General features: G+C 37.2%; 1 protein-coding gene across 2 annotated transcripts in view; it reads left to right on the forward strand.

The window, feature by feature from the left end:
* SKIV2L2 (superkiller viralicidic activity 2-like 2 (S. cerevisiae)) overlaps positions 1-20989 on the forward strand; it is a 131066-nt gene that overhangs the window by 1932 nt on the left and 108145 nt on the right. Inside the window, exons 2-5 of one of the 2 annotated variants that reach the window (XM_011939369.1) lie at positions 12621-12758; positions 14422-14488; positions 18140-18202; positions 19624-19736. In XM_011939369.1, coding sequence (XP_011794759.1) covers positions 12621-12758; positions 14422-14488; positions 18140-18202; positions 19624-19736 — 381 coding nt within the window. The remainder of the gene's footprint in view (positions 1-12620; positions 12759-14421; positions 14489-18139; positions 18203-19623; positions 19737-20989) is intronic. The other variant, XM_011939370.1, reaches the window with a different exon arrangement.

Genomic DNA, 20989 nt, shown 5'->3' on the forward strand with positions numbered 1-20989 from the left:
ATGTCCACTGGGTAGTTTTAATAGAGTTTTGGAGAGTGACCAGGACCGGAGGTATATATTTGAATATCATTTGAATTGGTCTCCTTGAGGTGGAGATCCCTGTGGGAAAGTAAGTGACACAACACAGAACTTTTGGAGAGGGTACATAAGCCTAAATGAGAGATTAGAGGCATAACAAAATTCTATCAGGAGTGTGAAATGTCACATAATTGAACAAAGTGGAAAAATAGTCTACTTGCATTAAGTTGGATTGGGAGAGTTTGGGGAAGCTTTTCAGAGAAAATAAAGGAGGACCAATCATTTTTGTTTTTTTCAAGACAGGAAGTAATAGTTGCTAGAGTGTTTGAATGGGCAACTATGATGTTATGAAGACAATACATATGTAATTTACCATGTTAGTATATACTTTACCTCAAATTTGCTAGGGTAAAATGAGTTTGATTTGCATCGTAGTTGGGGTAAGCTGTTTGACAACCTTCCAAAATGAAAAGAGGAAATAAAAATCTGATTTACATTTAATTGTATTAGGAAATGAATATTAGAGAAGGGAAATAAGAAAACAACAGAAGAACATGGGTAGCTTAAAGGGTTTTGTTTACTACCAACACTTGTAGCAAGGTCTTCTAGGTATTTTTAAGAAAAAAGAATACTGGCCGGGCGCGGTGGCTCACGCCTCTACCCACTTTGGGAGGCCGAGGTGGGCAGATCGCCTGAGGTCAGGAGTTCAAGACCAGCTTGGCCAAGATGGCGAAACCCTGCCTGTACTAAAAATACAAAATTTAGCCAGGGCTGGTGGCAGGCGCCTGTAATCCCAGCTACTCGGGAGGCTGAGGCAGGAGAATCGCTTGAACCTGGGAAGTGGAGCCAAGATTGTGCCACTGAGCTCCAACCTGGGCAATAGAGCGAGATTCCATTTCAAAAAAAGAAAAAAAAAGAGGAAAAAATCCTATTTGCTTGATTGCAGTGACCATACTAACATGCATAGTGTGATTCTCATGTGATCTGGGTAACATAGGAGGGCAAATCATGGAACTTCAGAGGAGCTTGCCCTTTGTTTAGTATTCTAGACCAAGTGGATGCTTTTTAAAAAAATTATTTCTTTATCTTTTAGAGATGGGGGTCTCATTTTCTCACCCAGGCTGGAGTGCACTGGTGCTTAGCAGCTTACAGTAACCTAGAACTCTTGGCCTCAGGCATTCCTCCCCGCTCAGCCTCCTGAATAGCCAGGAGTACAGGTGCACACCACCATGTCCTGCTAATTTTTAAAATGTTTTATAGAGATGGGTGTCTCACTGTGTTGCCCAGGCTGGTTTCAAACTCCTGGCCTCAAGCAATCCTCCCACCTTGGCCTCTCAAAGTGTTGGTATTACAAACGTGAGCCACTGTGCACAGCCAGTGAGTACTTTTAAAAATAACTTTATGAGAATTGTAAAACTGTGTGTATTATATATAAAATAGTATGAAGAGCTTCATGTACCCATAACTCAGCTTCAGCAATATCAAGTCATGGTCAGTCTGTTCCTACATCTTTTTTTTAATCAAATGCAAGTAGTTTTTTTCTCCCTAAATATTTCAGTATTTATGTCATCCAGCAAAGCTAACAGTAATTCCTTAATATCGTTGAATACTGAATCTGCAGTGAGATGTCCCCAGTTGTCTCGGGTGTTTTTTGATTATTGGTATTTGAATCAGGATTCAGACAAAACCCTACACTGTTTTTATTGTTATATCCCTTAAGTATTTTATGCTACAACAGCCTTCCTCTTTTTTCCTTCTGCTATTGATTTCTATTTTGGAGGGATGAGTGAGGGGAGAAACCAGGTCATCTATCCTGTGGAGTTTCCCACATCTTGGATTTGTTTTCTTAAACTGTCATTTAACTTGCTCCTGTATCCTCAAGTATTTTCTATAAACTGGCCTCATCCCTAGAGCTGCATTTTGTGACATAATAGCCACTATCCTCACATAGCTGTTGAGCACTTAAAATATGACTTGTCAGAATTGAGTTGTCCAGTGAGTGTAAAATGCACACCAGAATTGGAAAAGTTGATATGAAAATTGTAAAATATCTCCTTAATTTTAATTTGGTTGTAATTGAAATGATAATATTTTGTATATATTGGGTTCAATGGAAGATATTTAAATTTATTTCAATAGTTTCTTTTTACCTTTTTAGATGTGGTCATTAGAAAATTTTAAATTACATATGCAGCTTGTAGCTTGTATATGTGTGTATATATACTAGACTGCTCTGATCTAGTGGCTTGAGTAGATTCAGGTTCAATTTATTTCCTATTTCATTACATCATAATGTCTGAATAGTCTACTGTTCTAACATTGACAAGTTGGTGAAAATAGTATCACCTGATCCCTCATCCACCTGTCACATGATGGCTTTAGCACCTGGTGATAATTGCCTAGGTTCATTACTTCACTGGCACTTGCACAGTGGCGATTTTCTATTTTTATCATTTCTCTCTGCATTTATTGCCTGGAATTCACCTATTAAAAAAGGCATTGTCTCATCAGCTGTTTGTTTACCTTGAAATACAGTTCATGAAAGACAGGATAAATGCTTGATCCTTTAACAATTTTTAAGGAAATAAGTTGTGCCCTAAGGAAGTTTCACTGGTGACCAACATGGGTGTATGATTATGTTTAGTTTCTTGGTGAATGAGTGGATTTTTATATATTTACTCCTTTGCACCTATTTCTTCTTCTTTTTTTTTTTTTAATCTTACTGGGGTATAATTGAAGTGCAGTAAACCACCACAATCAAGATAAACATTTCCATCACCCTCAGGAGTTTTTTTGTGCCCCTTTTTAATACATCCCTGTTGCCACCTATCTAGAACTTATATTTTCTAGAATTTTATTTAAATACATTATGTATTCCTTTTACATGGCTTCTTTTACTCAACATAGTGCTTCTGAGATTCAGTCATGTGGTGTATATCAATAGTTTGTTTTTATTGCTGAATAGTATTCTGTTTTATGCATATACCGTATTTGTTTATACCTCTGTTATTGGACATTTGAGTTGTTTCCGTTACATTTTTTGAAACTTGGATTTCCAATGTTTTGATCAGTGAGCGCTCTTTAGGTTGGCTCTTGTGTCTGTTTGACAGTACATCATCAGTCTTTGATAGCTTATGTGCTTTCTGGATTTTCTGGACTCACTACACTTTCAGTGCCAAATTTGCAATCAGCCATATCTCTAACGAGTCTCTAGTTTCTTATAATGAGAAGTGTTATTTTGTGCTTTGGGTACACAATGCTACTGGATTTCTTTGCTTTTAGGTTTTTACAGTACAAAGAACTAGGGAATCTTTGTTATAAAAAATAGAATTCATACGGACATTTCCAATACAGTTAGTATCACAGGGTTTTTATTTAACTTTTTGGAATTTTATAAATGTATCATTTCTGGTTTCTGTTAAAAATCCTCATTCCTAGGCCAGGCACATGGCTCATGCCTGTAATCCCAGCACTTTCTGAGGCTGAGGCCGGTGAATCACCTGAGCCTGGGAGTTCAGGACCAGCTTGGGCAACGTGGTAAAACCCTGTTTCTACAAAAAAAAAAAAAAATTAGCTGGGTCTTGTGGCGTGCATCTGTAGTCCCTCCTAATCAGGAGGCTGAGGTGGGAGGATCGCTTTAGCCTTGGGAGGTTGGGGCTGCAGGGAGCTGTGATCATGATACTGCACTCTTTTCTGGGTAACAGAAAGAGACATGTTTAAAAAAAAAAGAAAAGAAAATCCTCATTCCTGCTGATAATTACATAATTAAGCATTTTCTTATATACACTTATAATAGTTTAAAAATAATTTTGCTATTAATAAGATACTGAATGCAGTTGTGGTTCTTTTTGCCCTCAGAATATATCATGGTAACAGTGAAAATACTCTGTAGTAGTTCTTTTCTCTAAATGTTTATGCCACTAATTTGATATTTATTGTGTTCATTTGTTTCAGTGTATTTACAGTTTTTAAGAATTGCTAAAAATTTTTAAGAAACTGTAAAAGATTTTATAGTTCCAAAATCAAAGTTTAAAACAGTACATTCTTGCTTCCATCCTTACCCCTTCTTCCATTTCCTCACTCCCCTTTAGTTTTTGCTTTGTCTCATTTGTTTTTGAAAATACCAAATTGCATGTACATGTTTGTCTATCAGTTTTCTTCATGTCTCACTTCTTGTGCAAAAGGTAGCATTAAAAACTGTTCATCTGTTTTTACTTGATATTTTGACCCAGAGATCATACTATATCAATATGTAGAGTGCCTTTTTTTTTTTTTTTTTTGAAACAGCTGCATAGTTGCAATCCTTCAATCAATGTTCTCTGAATGGACATGGTATTATTTTCAGTCTTTTGCTGTTACAAATGATGCAACAATGTCTGTTTTGTACAAGTCTGTTTCATGTTGTTGTTTGCTGTTTTATCTTTGGAATAGATTCTTAGAAGTGGAATTACTAGGTCAAAGAGAGTAACTAAGTAGGCATTTTTGCTAGGTATAGCCAAATTGCTCCCCACAGGAGATACACCATTTTGTGTTTTCAACAGTGTGGTAGCGATGACAGTCCTCCAGTGATGTTCATGTCCCAATCCCTAGAACATTTGAAATTGTTAGGTTACTTGGCAAAGGAGAAAGTTGCAGATGGAGTTCATGCTGCTAATCAGTTGACCTTGAGGTGGAGAGAGAATTCTGGATTATCCAGGTGGGACGAAAGTGATAACAAGGATTCTTAAAGTGAAAGAAGGAAGCTGAAGGGAGAGAACCAGAAAGACAACAACAATAGAAGGGTTCTGGCTGACTTTAAAGGTGGAGGAATGGTGTCATAAGCCAGAAAATGTGGGTGATCTCTAGAAGTGGAAGTGGCAAGGAAATGGATTTTCCCCCAGAGCCTTCAGGTAAGAACACAGCCCTGCCTACACAGTACCCTAATTTTGGTCTTATAAAACCTATATTGCACTTCTTTCTTACTGAACTATAAAACAGTAAATTTGTCCTATTTTAAGCCAACCGTCCCCAACCTTTTCAGCACCAGGGGCTGGTTTCATGGAAGACAATTTTTCCACAGACCAGGGGTATGGGGATGGTTTCCGGATGAAAGTCTTCCACCTCAGATCATCAGGCATTAGATTCTAATAAGGAGTGCGCAACCTAGATTCTTCACATGTACAGTTCACAGTAGGGTTTGTGCTCCCATGAGAATCTAATGCTGCTGCTGATCTGACTGGAGGCAGAGCTCAGGCGGTAATGTTCACTCACCCGCTGCTCACCTCCTGCTATGCAGCCTGGTTTCCTAACAGGCTATGGACTGCCTAGGGGTTGGGGGCCCATTTTAAGCCACTGGGTTTATGGTAATTTGTTACAGCAGCAACAAAAAGTTGATACAAACAGTAATGTGGGAAAGTATTTTATGGCCTTTTTCACATAGTGTATTGAACTTGGATTTTTGTCAGTGAGATAGATGATTAAATGTATTTCAATTCGTCTTAATTTATATTTCTTTTTGTATGAATGAAGCAAAGCATCATAAGTTCAGAGGCTATTTGATTTTATTTGTGAATTGTTCATACCTTTTTTTTATCTTGAAAAAAGTGAATAGTTGGTCCTTCTTAATTTTTAGGACTTCTTTATAGACCAGGAATATTATTCCTCTAACGTAAATTGCAAATATTTTCCCCAGTGTTTTGTCATTCAGAAAAATTTTAATATAGTCACATTTGTCATTCTTGTTGCTCTTGGATTTTTTGTCATGTTTTCTTCAAATCATTGTATGGTTTTGTTTTTTACATGTGCATCTGATCCATTTTAAACCAGTGCTTTTCATTGTGTTAAACAGGTTGCCCAGACAGTCTAAAATCATTTTGACAAATATTTGTAATTATTTTTATTATATAAATTTTTTTGAGACAGAGACAACAACCACAGAAAAAACACATATTCCATTGTGGCGTAGAACAATAGTTAACCCATTGGGGATTGCTATCAGGTTAACTTCTTTGTAGCTCTCAGAATAGAACTATTTCTGAGTATATGTGTACTTCATACAGATTTTTCATCAACTAATAAGGTGGTTCTACACTAGCATTTAAAAAATAGTCTGTATTTATGATTGTGTATAATTGTACAGAGAAGTACAAGACTGTGGAGCTGGGGGCAGTGGCTCATGCCTGTAGTCCCACCTACTAGGGAGGCTGGGGCCACCCTGGATGATACAACCAGGACCCAACTCAAAAAAAAAAAGGAAAAAAAAAAAAAACCTGTGGAACACTTCCATGATTGTTTTATATCTCAGCAGAAATCAAATAAACACAGTTAGAAGTTACAACAGAAGTGTTACTACTAACTTCACAGAAATAACCATCAGAAACTATCATGAACACCTCTACACATACAAACTAGAAAAACTACAAGAGGTAGATAAATTCTTAGACACATACACCCTCCCAAGACTGAGTCAGGAAGAAATTGATTCCCTAAACAGACCAGTAGTGAGCTCCAAAATTCAATCAGTAATAAATAGCCTACCCACCAAAAAAAGCCCAGGACCTGATGGATTCACAGCAGAATTCTACCAGATGTACAAAGAAACGCTGGTAGCATTCCTACAGATATTATTCATAAAAATTGAGGAGGAAAGACTCCTCCCCAACTTACTCTATGAGGCCAGCATCACGTTGGTATCAACAACGGGCAGAGACATAACAACAGAAAACTTCAGGCCACTATCCTTGATGAACATCAGTGCAGAAATCCTCAGCAGAATACTTGCAAACCAAATCCAGCAGCACATCAAAAAGCTAATCCACCATGATCAAGTAGGTTTCATCCCCAGAATGCAAGATTGGTTCAACATACAAATATCAATAAATGTGATTCATCACATGAGCAGAGACTAAAGACAAAAAACCACAAGATTATTTCAATAGATGCAGAAAAGGCCTTTGATAAAATTCAACACCCCTCCATGTTAAAAACTCTCAATAACCTAGGTATTGAAGGAACATACCTCAATATAATAGAACCATCTATGACAAACCCACAACCAACATTATACTACACAGGCGAAAGCTGGAGGCATTCCCCTTCAAAACTGGCACAAGACAAGGCTACCCTCTCACCACTTCTATTCAACATAGTATTGGAAGTCCTAGCCAGAGCAGTCAGGCAAAAGAAAGAAATAAAGGCATCCAAATAGGAAGAGAGGAAGTCAAATTATCTGTTTGCAGACAACATGATTCTATATGTAGGAAACCCCATAGTCTGGGCCCAGACACTCCTTCAGCTGACAAATAACTTCAGCAAAGCTGCAGGATACAAAAATTAGTGTACAAAAATGTTTAGTATTCTTACACACCAACAATAGCCAGACGGAGAGCCAGATCAGAAAGGCAATCTCATTCGCAGTTGCCACACACCTCCCCCGCTCCCACACACACACACACACACACCCTAGAAATACAGCTAACCAGGGAGGTGAAAGGTATACACAATGAGAATTATAAAATACTATTCAAAGAAATCAGAGAAGACACAAACAAATGGAAAAACACCCCATGCTCATGAATAGGAAGAATCAGTATCATGGAAATAGCTGTAGTGCCCAAAGCAATGTACAGATTCAATGCTATTCCTATCAAACTACCAATGACATTTTTCACAGAACTAGAAAAAACTATTTTAAAATTTATATGGAACCAAAAATAGCCAAGGCAGTCCTAAGCAAAAAGAACAAAGCTGAATGCATCATGTTACCCTACTTCAAACTATACTACAAGGCTACAGTAACCAAACAGCATGATACTAGTACAAAGCAAGCACATTGACCAGTGGAACAGAATAGAGAGCCAGAAATAAGGCTACACATCTACAACCATCTGATCTTTGACAAAGCTAACAAAATGAAGCAATGGGAAAAAGACTCGCTATTCAGTAAATGGTGCTGGGATAACTGGCTAGCCATATGCGGAAAATTGAAGGTGGACCCATTCTTTATACCATGTACAAAGATCAACTCAAGATGGATTAAAGACAGATGCAAAATCCAAAATTACAAAATTCCTGGAAGACAACCTAGGCAGTATCATCCTGGACCTAGGAACAGGCAAAGATTTGATGACAAAGATACCAAAAGCCATCGCAACAAAAGCAAAAATTGACCAATGGGATCTAATTAAACTTAAAGAGCTTCCATACAGCAAAAGAAACTATCAACAGAGTAAACAAACAACCCACAGAATGGGAGAAAATTTTTGCAAACTATACCGTTGAAAAAGGTCTAATATGCAGCATTTATAAGGAGCTTAAATTTACAGGAGAAAAACCACCCTATTAAAACGTGGACAAAGGACACAAACACATTTCTCGAAAGAAGACATACATGGGGCCAACAAGCATATAAAAAAAGCTCAATATCACTGATCATTAGAGAATTGCAAATCAAAACCACAATGAGATACCATCTAACACCAGTCAGAATGGCTGTTACTAAAAACTAAAAAAATAAGAGATGCTGTCAAGGTTGCTGAGAAGAGGGATCGCTTAAAACTGTTGGTAGGAGTGTAAATCAGTTCAACCATTGTGGAAAGCAGTATGGCAATTCATCAAAGAGCTAAAAACAGATATACCGTTAGACCCAGCAATCCCATTACTAGGTATATACCCAGAGGAATATAAAGCATTCTGCCATAAAGACACATGCATGTGAATGTTCATTGCAGCACTATTCACAATAGCAAAGACATGGAATCAACCCAAATGCCCATCAATGACAGATTGGATAAAGAAAATGTGGTATATATACACCGTGAAATGTTATGCAGCCATGAAAAAGAATAAGATCATGTCTTTTGCAGGAAAATGGATGGAGCTGGAGGCTATCATCCTTAGCAAACTAATGCAGGAACAGAAAACCAAATACCGCATGTTCTTGCTTATAAATGGGAGCTAAAAGATAACTTATGAACACAAAGAAGGAAACAACAGACACTGGGGTCTACTTTGTGGGGGGGTTGGAAGGAGGGAGAGGAGCAGAAAACATAACTCTTGGACACTGGCCTTAATACCTAGGTGATGAAATAATATGTACAACAAACCCCCATGACGTGTTTAACTGCGTAGCAAACCTCATGTACCCCCAAACCTAAAATAAAAGTTTAAAAAGACCAAATACGTCTGCTTGGCACATGTTCTTCTCTAGGCGAGACACAATGGTTGTGCACAACAGTCACTGCTTAACTTTTATTAACACTTAACCATGTGAGTACTTAAAAAAAAAAAAAACTTCTTATTTGGCATAATTTCAGACTTAGAGAAAATATGTAATAATGGCACCAAAATTCTTGTACACCTTCACTCAAATATTCTAAATTTTAACATTTTACCATGTTTACTTTTTCCTCTCCCTCTTTCTTCCCATACATGCGTATATGTATGTGTATGTTTGTGGATATATGCTTTTTTCTGAACTGTTTAGAGTAAGTTGCAGATATGTTGCCCGTTTACCTCTAAATTTCTAAGTTGCTTAATGTGTGTTTTCTGAAGATGAGAGCATTCTTTTATGTAAACACAATTCAGTTTATAGTTATCAAAATTAGGAAATTATATATTGATAACAGTACTGTTACCTAATCTGCAGACTTATCTAGATTTTATCAGTTGCTTTAATGTCCTTTATAAGAAAATAATTCTATATAGAATTAAGTGATTTGGTTGTCATGTCTTTTTTCTCTTATGTAGTATGTACTGGTCTTTGAATTTCATGACTTAACATTTTAGAATGTGTTGCTAGGTGTTGCCAAATTCCTCTATAGGTTAGAGATTGATTTTTATCCTCTGTGATTACAGGCTAGTTATCCCAGTTTGGGTTTGTTGGCCAATAAGTTATAATTAGATGTTGGCCAAATTTGTTGTTTGGGTTTAATGACCAATTTGGTGCTCTTTCTTGTGCTTTATATAGAGCATGCTACCCTTATGAACTAAGAAGAATAACGTTCTCAGATGGTTTCAGTAAATTAAAACCTTATCCTTAAAATGTAAGCCGGTTATCTGCAACACTTCATTTCCAGCCTTCCTGGATAACTTCTGTGTTTGTGTGCAAGTTCCACATGTGACATACATAACAAGTTATGAGAGAAATAAATAACTGGAGTCCTAAAAGTCTGACATACAATATTAAAGAGTAGTATAGCACTTCTGACTAGAAGTGTTCTACCATGAATTTCAGTTTCTCAAAGGTTTGGGAACTTTCATGTTTCTTTGTTTTATAGACTTGAACCAGCTCCTGATAGTGTTTTAAATACAGTGGCTTAGTTGTTGCTTACTCAGAGATAGAATAATAGAATGTTACACTTAGAAAGGATCTTAATTATTGTCCAAATGTCTTATTTTACTGAGGCCCAAGGATGTTGATGGCCTGTCCAGAAGAGGTTCGCAAAATGGGACTAGAATGAATAGCTTTTTCGCAAAATTGGGGGTGACAGAATTTATAAATTTTAGGTTTCGCTAAGTATCAAAGAATGAACTTCATTATGGAAAGGTTGTTTAAGCATATGAATCAGTATTATTGTGTTACCCTATATTAAAAATTCTTTTTTGTTTGTTTGTTTTTTGAGACAAGTCTTGTTCTGTCGCCCAGGCTGGAGTGCAGTGGCGCGATCTCGGCTTACTGCAGGCTCTACCTCCCGGGTTCACCCCATTCTCCTGTCTCAGCCTCCGGAGTAACTGGGACTACCGGCGCCCACCACCCCACCCAGCTAATTTTTTGTACTTTTAGTGGAGACAGGGTTTCACCGTGTTAGCCAGGATGGTCTCTATCTGCTGACCTTGTGATCCACCAGCCTCGGCCTCCCAAAGTGCTGGGATTACAGGTGTGAGCCACCGCGCCCGGCCTAAAAATTCTTTAAATAGAACATAAAAGTGTGCAGATTATGGGATGGATTTCTAGAGTATGTGAACACATCCATGCAGCCACCGTTCTGTGCAAAAAATAGAATATTACAGTAACCCCTCTGTGCCCCTTAGAGAAATAACTATCCTGGTAACAACATGTGTTAATTTTTTTGTTTGGGACTGTTATGTAAGTGGAATAATACAAAATATATTTTTATGTTTGGCTTTGGCTCAAAATTGTTTGCACAATTCATGACCGTAAATGGAGTAGCAGTTCTCAGAGTGTGACTGTTTTCTTACGGGATAAGAGGGGCAAATTCACAGTTTTCCGAAAAGTCTATTAAAATATCCTGTCCTTTTTTAGTTACGTATCTGTATAAGGCTAGATTTTTCTTCATATGCTTCGACCAAAACAATGTGTCTTAGCAAGTTGAATACAGAAACAGGTGAGAGTCCTGCTGTTTCTGTTAAGCCAGACATGAGAAGTATATAAATATAAAAACTATGCCATTCTCATTAAAATTTTTTTACAACATAGTTATTTTTTTACCAAAAATGTTACTCATGTTAATATGTAGTGGTTTTACTATTGCCATTTTAAAGTGAATTAATAAGTATTTTAAAATTTTTTAGTTTTAATATCTAATATTGCAGATATCAATAGATATAACCACATAAACAAAATTCATTAGAGTTTCTCATAACTTTTAAGACTGAGAAAGGATTCTGGGACCAAAACGTTTGAGCCACTGACCTAATATTACTTAATTTACAATTCTGTCATAAGTAATGATGTTGAGCTCCTTTTCATGTGCTTGTTGCCCATTTGAATATCCTCTTTTCTAAAGTAAGCCGCTAAGCCCTTTGCTCATTTTTTTTTATTGGGTTATCTTTTAATAATTGATTTATAGTCCTCACCCCTAATTTTGTGTCCTGGTTAAGAAGTCCGGAAGGTAATTTTCTCCTTTTATCTTCTAGATTCTTTGTTGTTTTTGCCTTTTCACAGTTAGATCTAAAATTCACATGGAATTGGTTCGCTCTGTCTACCAGGCTTGCTCTGTCTACCAGGCTGGAGTGCGGTGGCACAATCGCAGCTTATTGCAGCCTCTGCCTCCTGGGTTCAAGCAGTTCTCCTGTCTCAGCCTCTCAAGTAGCTGGGACTACAGGCGTGCGCCATAATACCCAACTCATTTTTGTATTTTTAGTAGAGATGGGGTTTTGCCACGTTGTTCAGCCTGGTCTCTAACCCCTGACCTCAAGTGATCACCCATCTTAGCCTCCCAAAGTGCTTGGATTACAGGTATGAGCCACCGTGCCTGGCTCCAAACATCATTTATTGTCACTACTTTTGACCAGCAAATCTAATCACAAAAAAAATTTTCTTCCAAATAGTAGTATCATGGCTTTAGAGAAAGCATTAAATGTTTGCTGAAGTAACTCATGTTAATGTCTAATGGTGTTTTAATTTATAGTTTTAAAGAAAATATATTTAATAGTTATGTTAATGTGAATTTTAAAATAATTTTAAACCTTCAAAGAAAAATGAAATACAAATGCGGTAGTATTCAGTTTTACTAGGTATTCTGGGCTTTAGCCAGTTGTTTGTAATATTCATCTATTTAAAACATGACTTTCTGTTAATGGTGTAGAGCAGTATTTTATGATGTTGCCTTTAAAGTAAAAGTGGATATTGCAGAATTCATTCCAAACTATTTACTTTTCAGGAAACGTTTTGATGGTAAATTACAATCAGAACCAACTAATAATGGAAAAAATAAGAGAGATGTAGATTTCGAAGGTACAGATGAACCCATTTTTGGAAAGAAGCCCAGGATAGAAGAGTCAATAACTGAAGACTTAAGGTAATATTTCCAAAGTCCTAAATGTTAATAACTCATAATTCAGGTGGTTGCATGAGATTTTAAAACTTGTTTCCATGTTGCTACTTAGATATATGCCTGTGTTCAAGAAATGAAGGTACTCTTTCTATTTTTATACAGGCATGTAAATATAGAGAACACTTACCGAAGTTTGGGGACTTGGAAAGCAATATAGAAAATACTCATCTTTTAATACTTCAGAATCCAATTTTGAGAAAAAAATCTTAACACCTGATTTTTTTTAAAAAAAGAAATACATTTTCTTTATGTGTTAACGCCTCAGGGAAAGGATAACTGGAAGAGTGGAATAAAAGAAAAAAATAAAGCTAACTCAGTGGAAGGAATAAGTGGGAAGGAACATTAGAGGGAGTTAGATTTTCATTGTTGCATGTAGAATAGAGTGGCTGTGCATCTCAAGACTCCTGCTATGGTCATCTGTGGCTGGAATCTGATGTTGGAAGCTGGAACTTTCTAAACGTTGATGCCAGTACCCTTGGCTGACCGGTTTTCTATTGTGGTAATGATCTTACAACTTTGTTTCTCCCTTCTAATGTGCCATATTCAAACTTGGCACTACCATGAAGAGTTTACAATTTCTGTAATTTTTTTTTTTTTAAACCAGTTAACTTTCGTTATAGTTAGTAAAATTATCTCCTATAAATGGTGATAGATGTGTCACTGGAATATTTAAGATGCTCCGTTTTCCCAGGCTACTATAATGTTACAAAATAATATTTTGTAGTTTAAAGTCATTGTTACTTGTTTGTAACTTTTTAGTTTGTCCAAAGTAGTATTATTGACTTAAATCTCAGAAGTACAGTAAGATAATAATGAATCTAGCACAGAAATACATCTATTTTTCTTCAGTTTATTCAGTTTTGCCTTTTCAGAGTCTAAACAGATGAGCATAATGTAGGATTTTGATGAGAATAAGGAACTTTTTTTTTTCTTTTGAGGCATTGTCTCACTCTGTCACCCAGGCTGGAGTGCAGTGGTGTGATCACAGCTCACTGCAGTCTAAACCTCCCCAGGGTCAAGTGATTCTCCTGCCTCAACCTCTTGAGTAGCTGGGACTACAGGTGTGTGCCACCACGTGTGCCAATTTTTGAGTTTTTTGTAGTGAGGTTTTGCCGTATTGCCCAGGCTGGTCTTGAACTCCTAGGCTCAAGTGATCCACCCACTTCATCCTCCCAAAGTGTTGGGATAATAGGTGTGAGCCACTGTGCCTGGCCGGGAACACTTCTATAAATAATAGCAACAAATGAATTGGGCTAGTTTATTTTATACTTTTTATTGTGCAATGGTTTATAACCAGCTTATGTTTTGAAGTGGTGCCAGTGCTTGGTAGAGGTACTTTTTATTCAAAAGAGTTATTGGAACTAAGCTGACATAATTATTTGAATAATCCTTGGCAGTATGTTCTGTATCTGTAATAAAGGATGTTAACTGGTCATTTTTAATTTTCAGTGTGTATTTGCATAATGTGAAAACATTTCTATGTATTCTTAGTAGCCAAAGTTTTTCCTGTGTGGAATACTGATGATTGGACATTGTCATTTTCCTTAACAGTGCAATGTGAGGCTTATTACCAAATTATAGAAAAGTAATTTATTTTTGTGTAACTTTAAACAATATTTTTTTTAAGTTTGGCAGACCTGATGCCCAGAGTCAAGGTACAATCAGTTGAAACTGTTGAAGGTTGTACACATGAGGTAAGTACAAACAACATACTGAAGGTTAGTGTTATAAATGGGATTTTTCTTTGGACTATCTAGTATGATGATCAGCAGACAGTTTAGCCGTGAGGGCCTTGGAAACAATAAATAGTTTCCATGGGGTACCTAGTGGAAGAGTTGGGGCTTTGTAATTAAACTTGGGTTCAGATCCTCCCCCAGCATTTTTCCTAACTATAATCTTGGGTAAGTTTCTTATTTTGACAGCTTTTTTTTTTTGGCAGAATTTCGCTGTTGTCACCCAGGCTGGAGTGCAATGGCACGATCTCAGCTCACTGCAACCTCTGCCTCCCGGGTGCAAGCGATTCTCCTGCCTCAGCCTCCTGGGTAGCTGGGATTACAGACACGCACCACCACACCCGGCTAATTTTTGTATTTTTAGTAGAGACGGGGTTTCACTCTGTTGGCCAGGCTGATCTCAGATGCCTGACCTCGTGATCCACCTGCCTCAGCCTCCCAAAGTGCTGGGATTACAGGCGTGAGCCACCACGCCAGGCCAATCTTGGGTAAATTTCTTAACTTCTTTGTTTATTAAAAAACATTGTTTTTTTGAAGTTTTAAGATTTGCAATAAAGGGATCTCCTTGTGGTGTGGTTGTGAGGATTGTAGAAGTAAATTAGGTAAAGTACCTAGCATAGAATAGGTGTTTAGAACATTCCTACTCCTAAAGTTAAGTAACAGTGCTACTTTTGAAGGTTACATGCTATTTCATGTCTTGCTCCATTGACTGATAAATTGCAGTTTCTTTGTTCTGCCACAAGATGGTGGTCAGTGATAGCTTGTATCCATTTAGAAGTGAGAATTTATACACATTAGGGACCTAATGGAACTATAACACTGTTTTCTTCTCAAAACTTTTTATTATAGTATAAACATTATAGCAAGTTATTTTTATAGGTAATTGGAGAATCTCATTAAAAGTCTATTCAATAAGCAGCGTAATCCAAATTAAAAAGGCTTTGGTGTAGGTTTAGAACTTTATCTTTTTTTAAAAAAAAAATTTAGATTCAAGAGGTACATATGCAGGTTTGAATTTTTTTTTTTTTTTAAGAGTCTCACTGTGTCGTCCAGGCTGGAGTGCAGTGATGCGATCTCAGCTCACTGCAACCTCCGCATCCCAGACTCAAGCAATCCTTCTGCCTCAGCCTCCCAAGCAGCTGGGATTACAGGTGCATGCCACCACGCCTGGCTAGTTTTTTTTATTTTTTAGTTTTTATTTTTATTTTTAGTAGAGACTGGGTTTCACCATGTTGGTCAGGCTGGTCTCAAACTCCTGACTTCAGGTGATCCACCCGTCTTGGCCTCCCAAAGTGCTGGGATTACAGGCGTGAGGCACTGTGCCTAGCCATATGCAGGTTTGTTACGTGGGTATATTGTGTGATGCTGAGGTTTGGGCTTCAGCTGAACCTGTCACCCAAATAGTGAACATACTACCCAATAGGTATTAAATAGTTTTTCAACCCTTTCCCACTTTCACTTCCTGCTTTTGGAGTCCTCAGTGTCTATTGTTCCTATGTTTATGTCCATGTGTACCCTATGTTTAGCTCTCACTAAAGATAGCAAGAATTATGCAGTATTTGATTTTCTGTTTCTGCATTAAATCACCTAGGATGATGGCCTCCAGCTGCATCCATATTACTGCAAAAGACATGATTTTTAGAAATTTATCTTTTAAAATATTTATTTTTCTACCGAAAGTCTCTTATGTTTTAGAAATAGTACGTAGTGTCTGACAGGTGCGATGTCCATTTGATCATTCAAGATACGTGAGACCGTATTCAGTTATCTGGGCTTATAAAAGATGGAAAAGCATAAACATGACTGGGCGCGGTGGTTCATATCTGTAATCCCAGCACTTTGGGAGGGCGAGGCAGGTGGATTGCCTGAGGTCAGGAGTTTGAGACCAGTCTGGCCAGCATGGTGAAACCCCATCTCTACTAAAAATACAAAAAAAATTAGCTGGTCATGGTGGTGTGTGCCTGTAATCCCAGCTACTCAGGAGGCTGAGGCAGGGAAATTGTTGAACCAGGGAGTTGGAGGTTGCAGTGAGCTGAGATCGCACCACTGTACTCAAGCCTGGGCAACAGAGCAAGACTCTGTCTCAGAAATAAATAAATAAATAAATAAACTCTATTTTCAAGAGGTCAGAAGCCCTTTCTGTGCTCCATGATTATCTTTAAGCCCATCATTCTGTCACTTCTTACTTTCTCAGCAGGGTGACTTTTCCTCTTCACAGGCTTGAGGATATCAAGTTGAAATGTCCTCTGATTATAACCTCCATCACCAAGGCTATTTGCACCTGTCACATTCCCCTTCCAGACTAAGGATGGTTGTTCTGCCAGTGTTGTTGGTTGTATCTTATCCTATCTCCACAAAGACTTTATTTATTTTTAATTATTATACTTTAAGTTCTGGGGTACATGTGCAGAATGTGCAATTTTGTTACATGGGTATACATGTGCCACAGTGCTTTACTGCACCCATCAACTTGTCAACCTTCGTTAGGTATTTCTCCTAATGCTATCCCTCCCCTAGGCCCCCACCCCTCTACAGGCCCCGATATGTGATGTTCCCTGCCCTGTGTCCATGTGATCTCATTGTTCAACTCCCACTTACGAGTGAGAACATGCAGTGTTTGGTTTTGTGTTCTTTTTTTTTTTTTTTTTTTTTGTAGTACATGGTATAACTTTATTTATTTATTTTTTTTTTTTGGGCAAGAGAAAACTTTATTTTTATTTTTTTTTTTTTATTATACTTTAAGTTCTAGGGTACATGTGCATAACGTGCAGGTTTGTTACATATGTATACTTGTGCAATGTTGGTGTGCTGCACCCATCAACTCGTCAGCACCCATCAATTCATCTTGAGATAATTTGCTGAGAATGACGGTTTCCAGCTTCATTCATGTCCGTGCAAAGGACATGAACTCATCAGCTTTTATGGCTGCATAGTATTCCATGGTGTATATGTGCCACATTTTCTTTATTCAGTCTGTCATTGATGGACATTTGGCTTGGTTCCAAGTCTTTGCTGTTGTGAATAGTGGCTCAATAAACATACGTGTGCATGTGTCTTTGTAGTAGCATGATTTATAATCCTTTGGGTATATACCCAGTAATGAGATTGCTGGGTCAAATGGTATTTCTAGTTCTAGATCCTTGAGGAATCACTACACTGCACAAAGACTTTATTAATTTCCTTTTCCCTTAACTATCTCTAGAGTCTCCTTTTTTCTAATTGCCATTCCCTGTCAGCATATGAGCATTCAAAAGTTTCTCTTTTTGTTCTATGTTGTTTTCTACTCACTGTGTTGTTATTCTTCTGTGTTGTAGTAGTTTCAACTTTAATAAATACACAGTTTCTTCAGGGAAATAAACATCAGCTTTCAGTTATTACCCGTCGACAGCAAGTAGATGTAATTTTTGAGTGTCGAAACTAGCTTTTTGCCTTGTTCTTAAAGACAGTTATTTGATTTACAGTGTCTAAGACAGTTAAAGTTCATCACTCTGGTTCATCAGTTTTATTTTCCAAACCATCATTCATTATGGAATGCTAAATACATCAGTTGTCAAATAGTTGGTGAGGTATTTTGTTTTTGTTTTGTTTTTTTCTTTTTTACTTTGTTACCAGGTTGCGCTTCCTGCAGATGAAGATTATTTACCACTTAAACCTCGAGTTGGAAAAGCTGCTAAGGTCTGTACTTTGGGTGATGCAGTTTATATAGTTTTGTGAGACTCTCTTTTTCTTAAAATTCTTATTTCAAATGAGATTTTTATATTTCCCAGAACATACATATGTATGTATCAAAAACAAGCCAACCAAAGACAAATATAATGAGAACGGAATTAGTTAACAACTATGCTGGAAACCAGCTATCACGTGATGAGATTTTAAAATATTAAAGTTGTGATTCTCAACCTTGTAAAAGGAATGAAAGTTATCAGCCTTTCTACAGAAAAAAATACATGCGTACTAGTTTTTGCCTATAGTTTTGGGGTTTTAACAGGCTTCTAATGAAACCTGAACTCTGCTTTTATTAGACGGATTTTGAAGGCCTAATAGACCTTAAAAGGCCAAGAAATTTTAAGGTTTAATTTTCCAAGTAATTTTCTGTAAATAAAAAAGGCAGTATGGTAGAGTATGCATAAACTCTTAAAGTCTAATAGATGTAATGTTCTGCCTCTACAGAGTGAACTTTACTGAGAGACTTCACTTTTTAGAGCCTCAGAGTTGCTGCCTGTGAAAGGAAATAATATCTATGATAGGGGTTGTTGTGAAAATTAGTAATAATATATGGAAAATGTGTTACACAGTGCCTGGCCACAGAGCTTGTTTTTGATAAATGGTAATGATTATTTTGTTATTAATATAATATGTACCAACATAATGTAATAATCGAAAGATTAGAGAGCAGAATTAGCTTCTATGTTGTTTGGGCAAAAATGTAGTTTACTGTTCCTTATTTTCACTAATGTGTAGTATGTTTTCTTTTTTTTCTTTTTTTTTTTTTTGAGACAGAGTCTCGCTCTGCCCCCAGGCTGGAGTGCAGTGGCTGGATCTCAGCTCACTGCAAGCTCCCCCTCCCGGGTTCACGCCATTCTCCTGCCTCAGCCTCCCGAGTAGCTGGGACTACAGACGCCCGCCACCTCGCCCGGCTAATTTTTGCATTTTTTTTTTTTTTTTTTTTTTTTTTTGAGACAGAGTCTCGCTCTGCCCCCAGGCTGGAGTGCAGTGGCTGGATCTCAGCTCACTGCAAGCTCCCCCTCCCGGGTTCACGCCATTCTCCTGCCTCAGCCTCCCGAGTAGCTGGGACTACAGACGCCCGCCACCTCGCCCGGCTAATTTTTTTTGTATTTTTAGTAGAGACGGGGTTTCACCGTGTTAGCCAGGATGGTTTCGATCTCCTGACCTCGTGATCCACCCGTCTCGGCCTCCCAAAGTGCTGGGATTACAGGCTTGAGCCACCGCGCCCGGCCTGTAGTATGTTTTCTAAATAGAATTATAAAGGAATACTCCCAGAATGTTTTGGGGGGTAGCCTGCTTGTGTTTTGATTTTAAGTATGCTCTGATACGACTAGATGTTTTATGCAGATATTAATATTTTGTTTTTATAGGAATACCCATTCATTCTTGATGCTTTTCAAAGAGAAGCCATTCAGTGTGTTGACAATAATCAGTCTGTTCTAGTATCTGCACATACATCAGCGGGAAAAACAGTATGCGCCGAGTGAGTAGCTTTCTTTTTAAAATCACTTTGTGTCTTATTTCACTCTTCAGAAGTTTCTTTTTTGTTGTTTGTTTAATTTCTACAAGTGAAGATGGTTTTACTTGTCCCTTTTGAACAATGTCTTGTCTTATTGAACCTTTAATACAGTGTTTAATTGAAGTAATAAAAGAGGACATTCTTTTCTTGTTCCTCATGTTAGGAGAAAAACACTCAGGCTTTCATTGTTAAGCATGATATTACCTGTTGGTTTTTCACAGATGCTTTTTATTTATCAGTTTGAGGAACTTCTGTTCCTAGTTTGCAGAGATTTTGTTTGCGTATGTATGTATATGTGTATAAAGTATTTAGATACTAGATTTTGTCAAGTGCTTTTTTTGCATCTATTGATGTGATTTTTTTTTTTTTTTCTTCTGTGCAGTCATGGCTCGCTGCAGCCTTGACCTCTGGGCTCAGGCAATCTGCCTGCCTCAGCCTCCCTAGTAGATGGTACTAAAGGCATGCACTATCACACCTGTCTAATTTTTTATTTTTGTTTAGAGACAACACAGGGTCTCAAATTCCTGGGGTCAAGCAGTCGTCCCACCTTGGCCTCCCAAATTGCTGGGATTACAGGCATGAGCTACCATGCCTGGCCATGTTTTTGATATGTTTCTTAAATAAATATGTTTCTTAAATAATTTGACATGTCTGATAAGTGACGTTTGATCTTGTTTTCTGTACAGCATCATTTCCCTTCTATCTGAAGAAATGCCTTTAGCATTTTATTAGAGTGCAGTTCTACTGATGAGAAAATCTTTTACTTTTTTATTTTTGAGAGATATTTTCCTTTGGTATAGAATTGTAATTTTCTTTTAAGACTGGCTTTTGACTTGCATAGTTTATGACAAGAAATCCCAATATACCTTTGATCCTCTGTACGTAATGTGTCTTTTTTCCTCTGGCTGCTTTTAATATTTATTTTGATCATTGATTTTAAGCAGTTTGTTTTTTATGTACTTTGGTGTTATTTTTGCATTTTTTTTTCTTGTCTTAGGGTTTGTTTCTGCAGTCCTCAGTGCTCTTGTTCAAGGACTCTATATTGGGCCACTTAAAGTTGTCTCAATACTCACTGATACTATATTCATTTTTTTTTCTTTTGAGTTTCAGTTTTGGATCATTTTTGATGCAATGTCTTTAAATTTATTAATCTTTGCTTCTAAATTTTCTAATCTGCTGTTAATCTCATAGAGTGCTGCTTTTTTTTTTTTTTTTTT

This window comes from Colobus angolensis, unplaced genomic scaffold (assembly GCF_000951035.1).
Source record: "Colobus angolensis palliatus isolate OR3802 unplaced genomic scaffold, Cang.pa_1.0 Scaffold180, whole genome shotgun sequence".
NCBI classification, from domain to species: Eukaryota; Metazoa; Chordata; class Mammalia; order Primates; family Cercopithecidae; genus Colobus; species Colobus angolensis.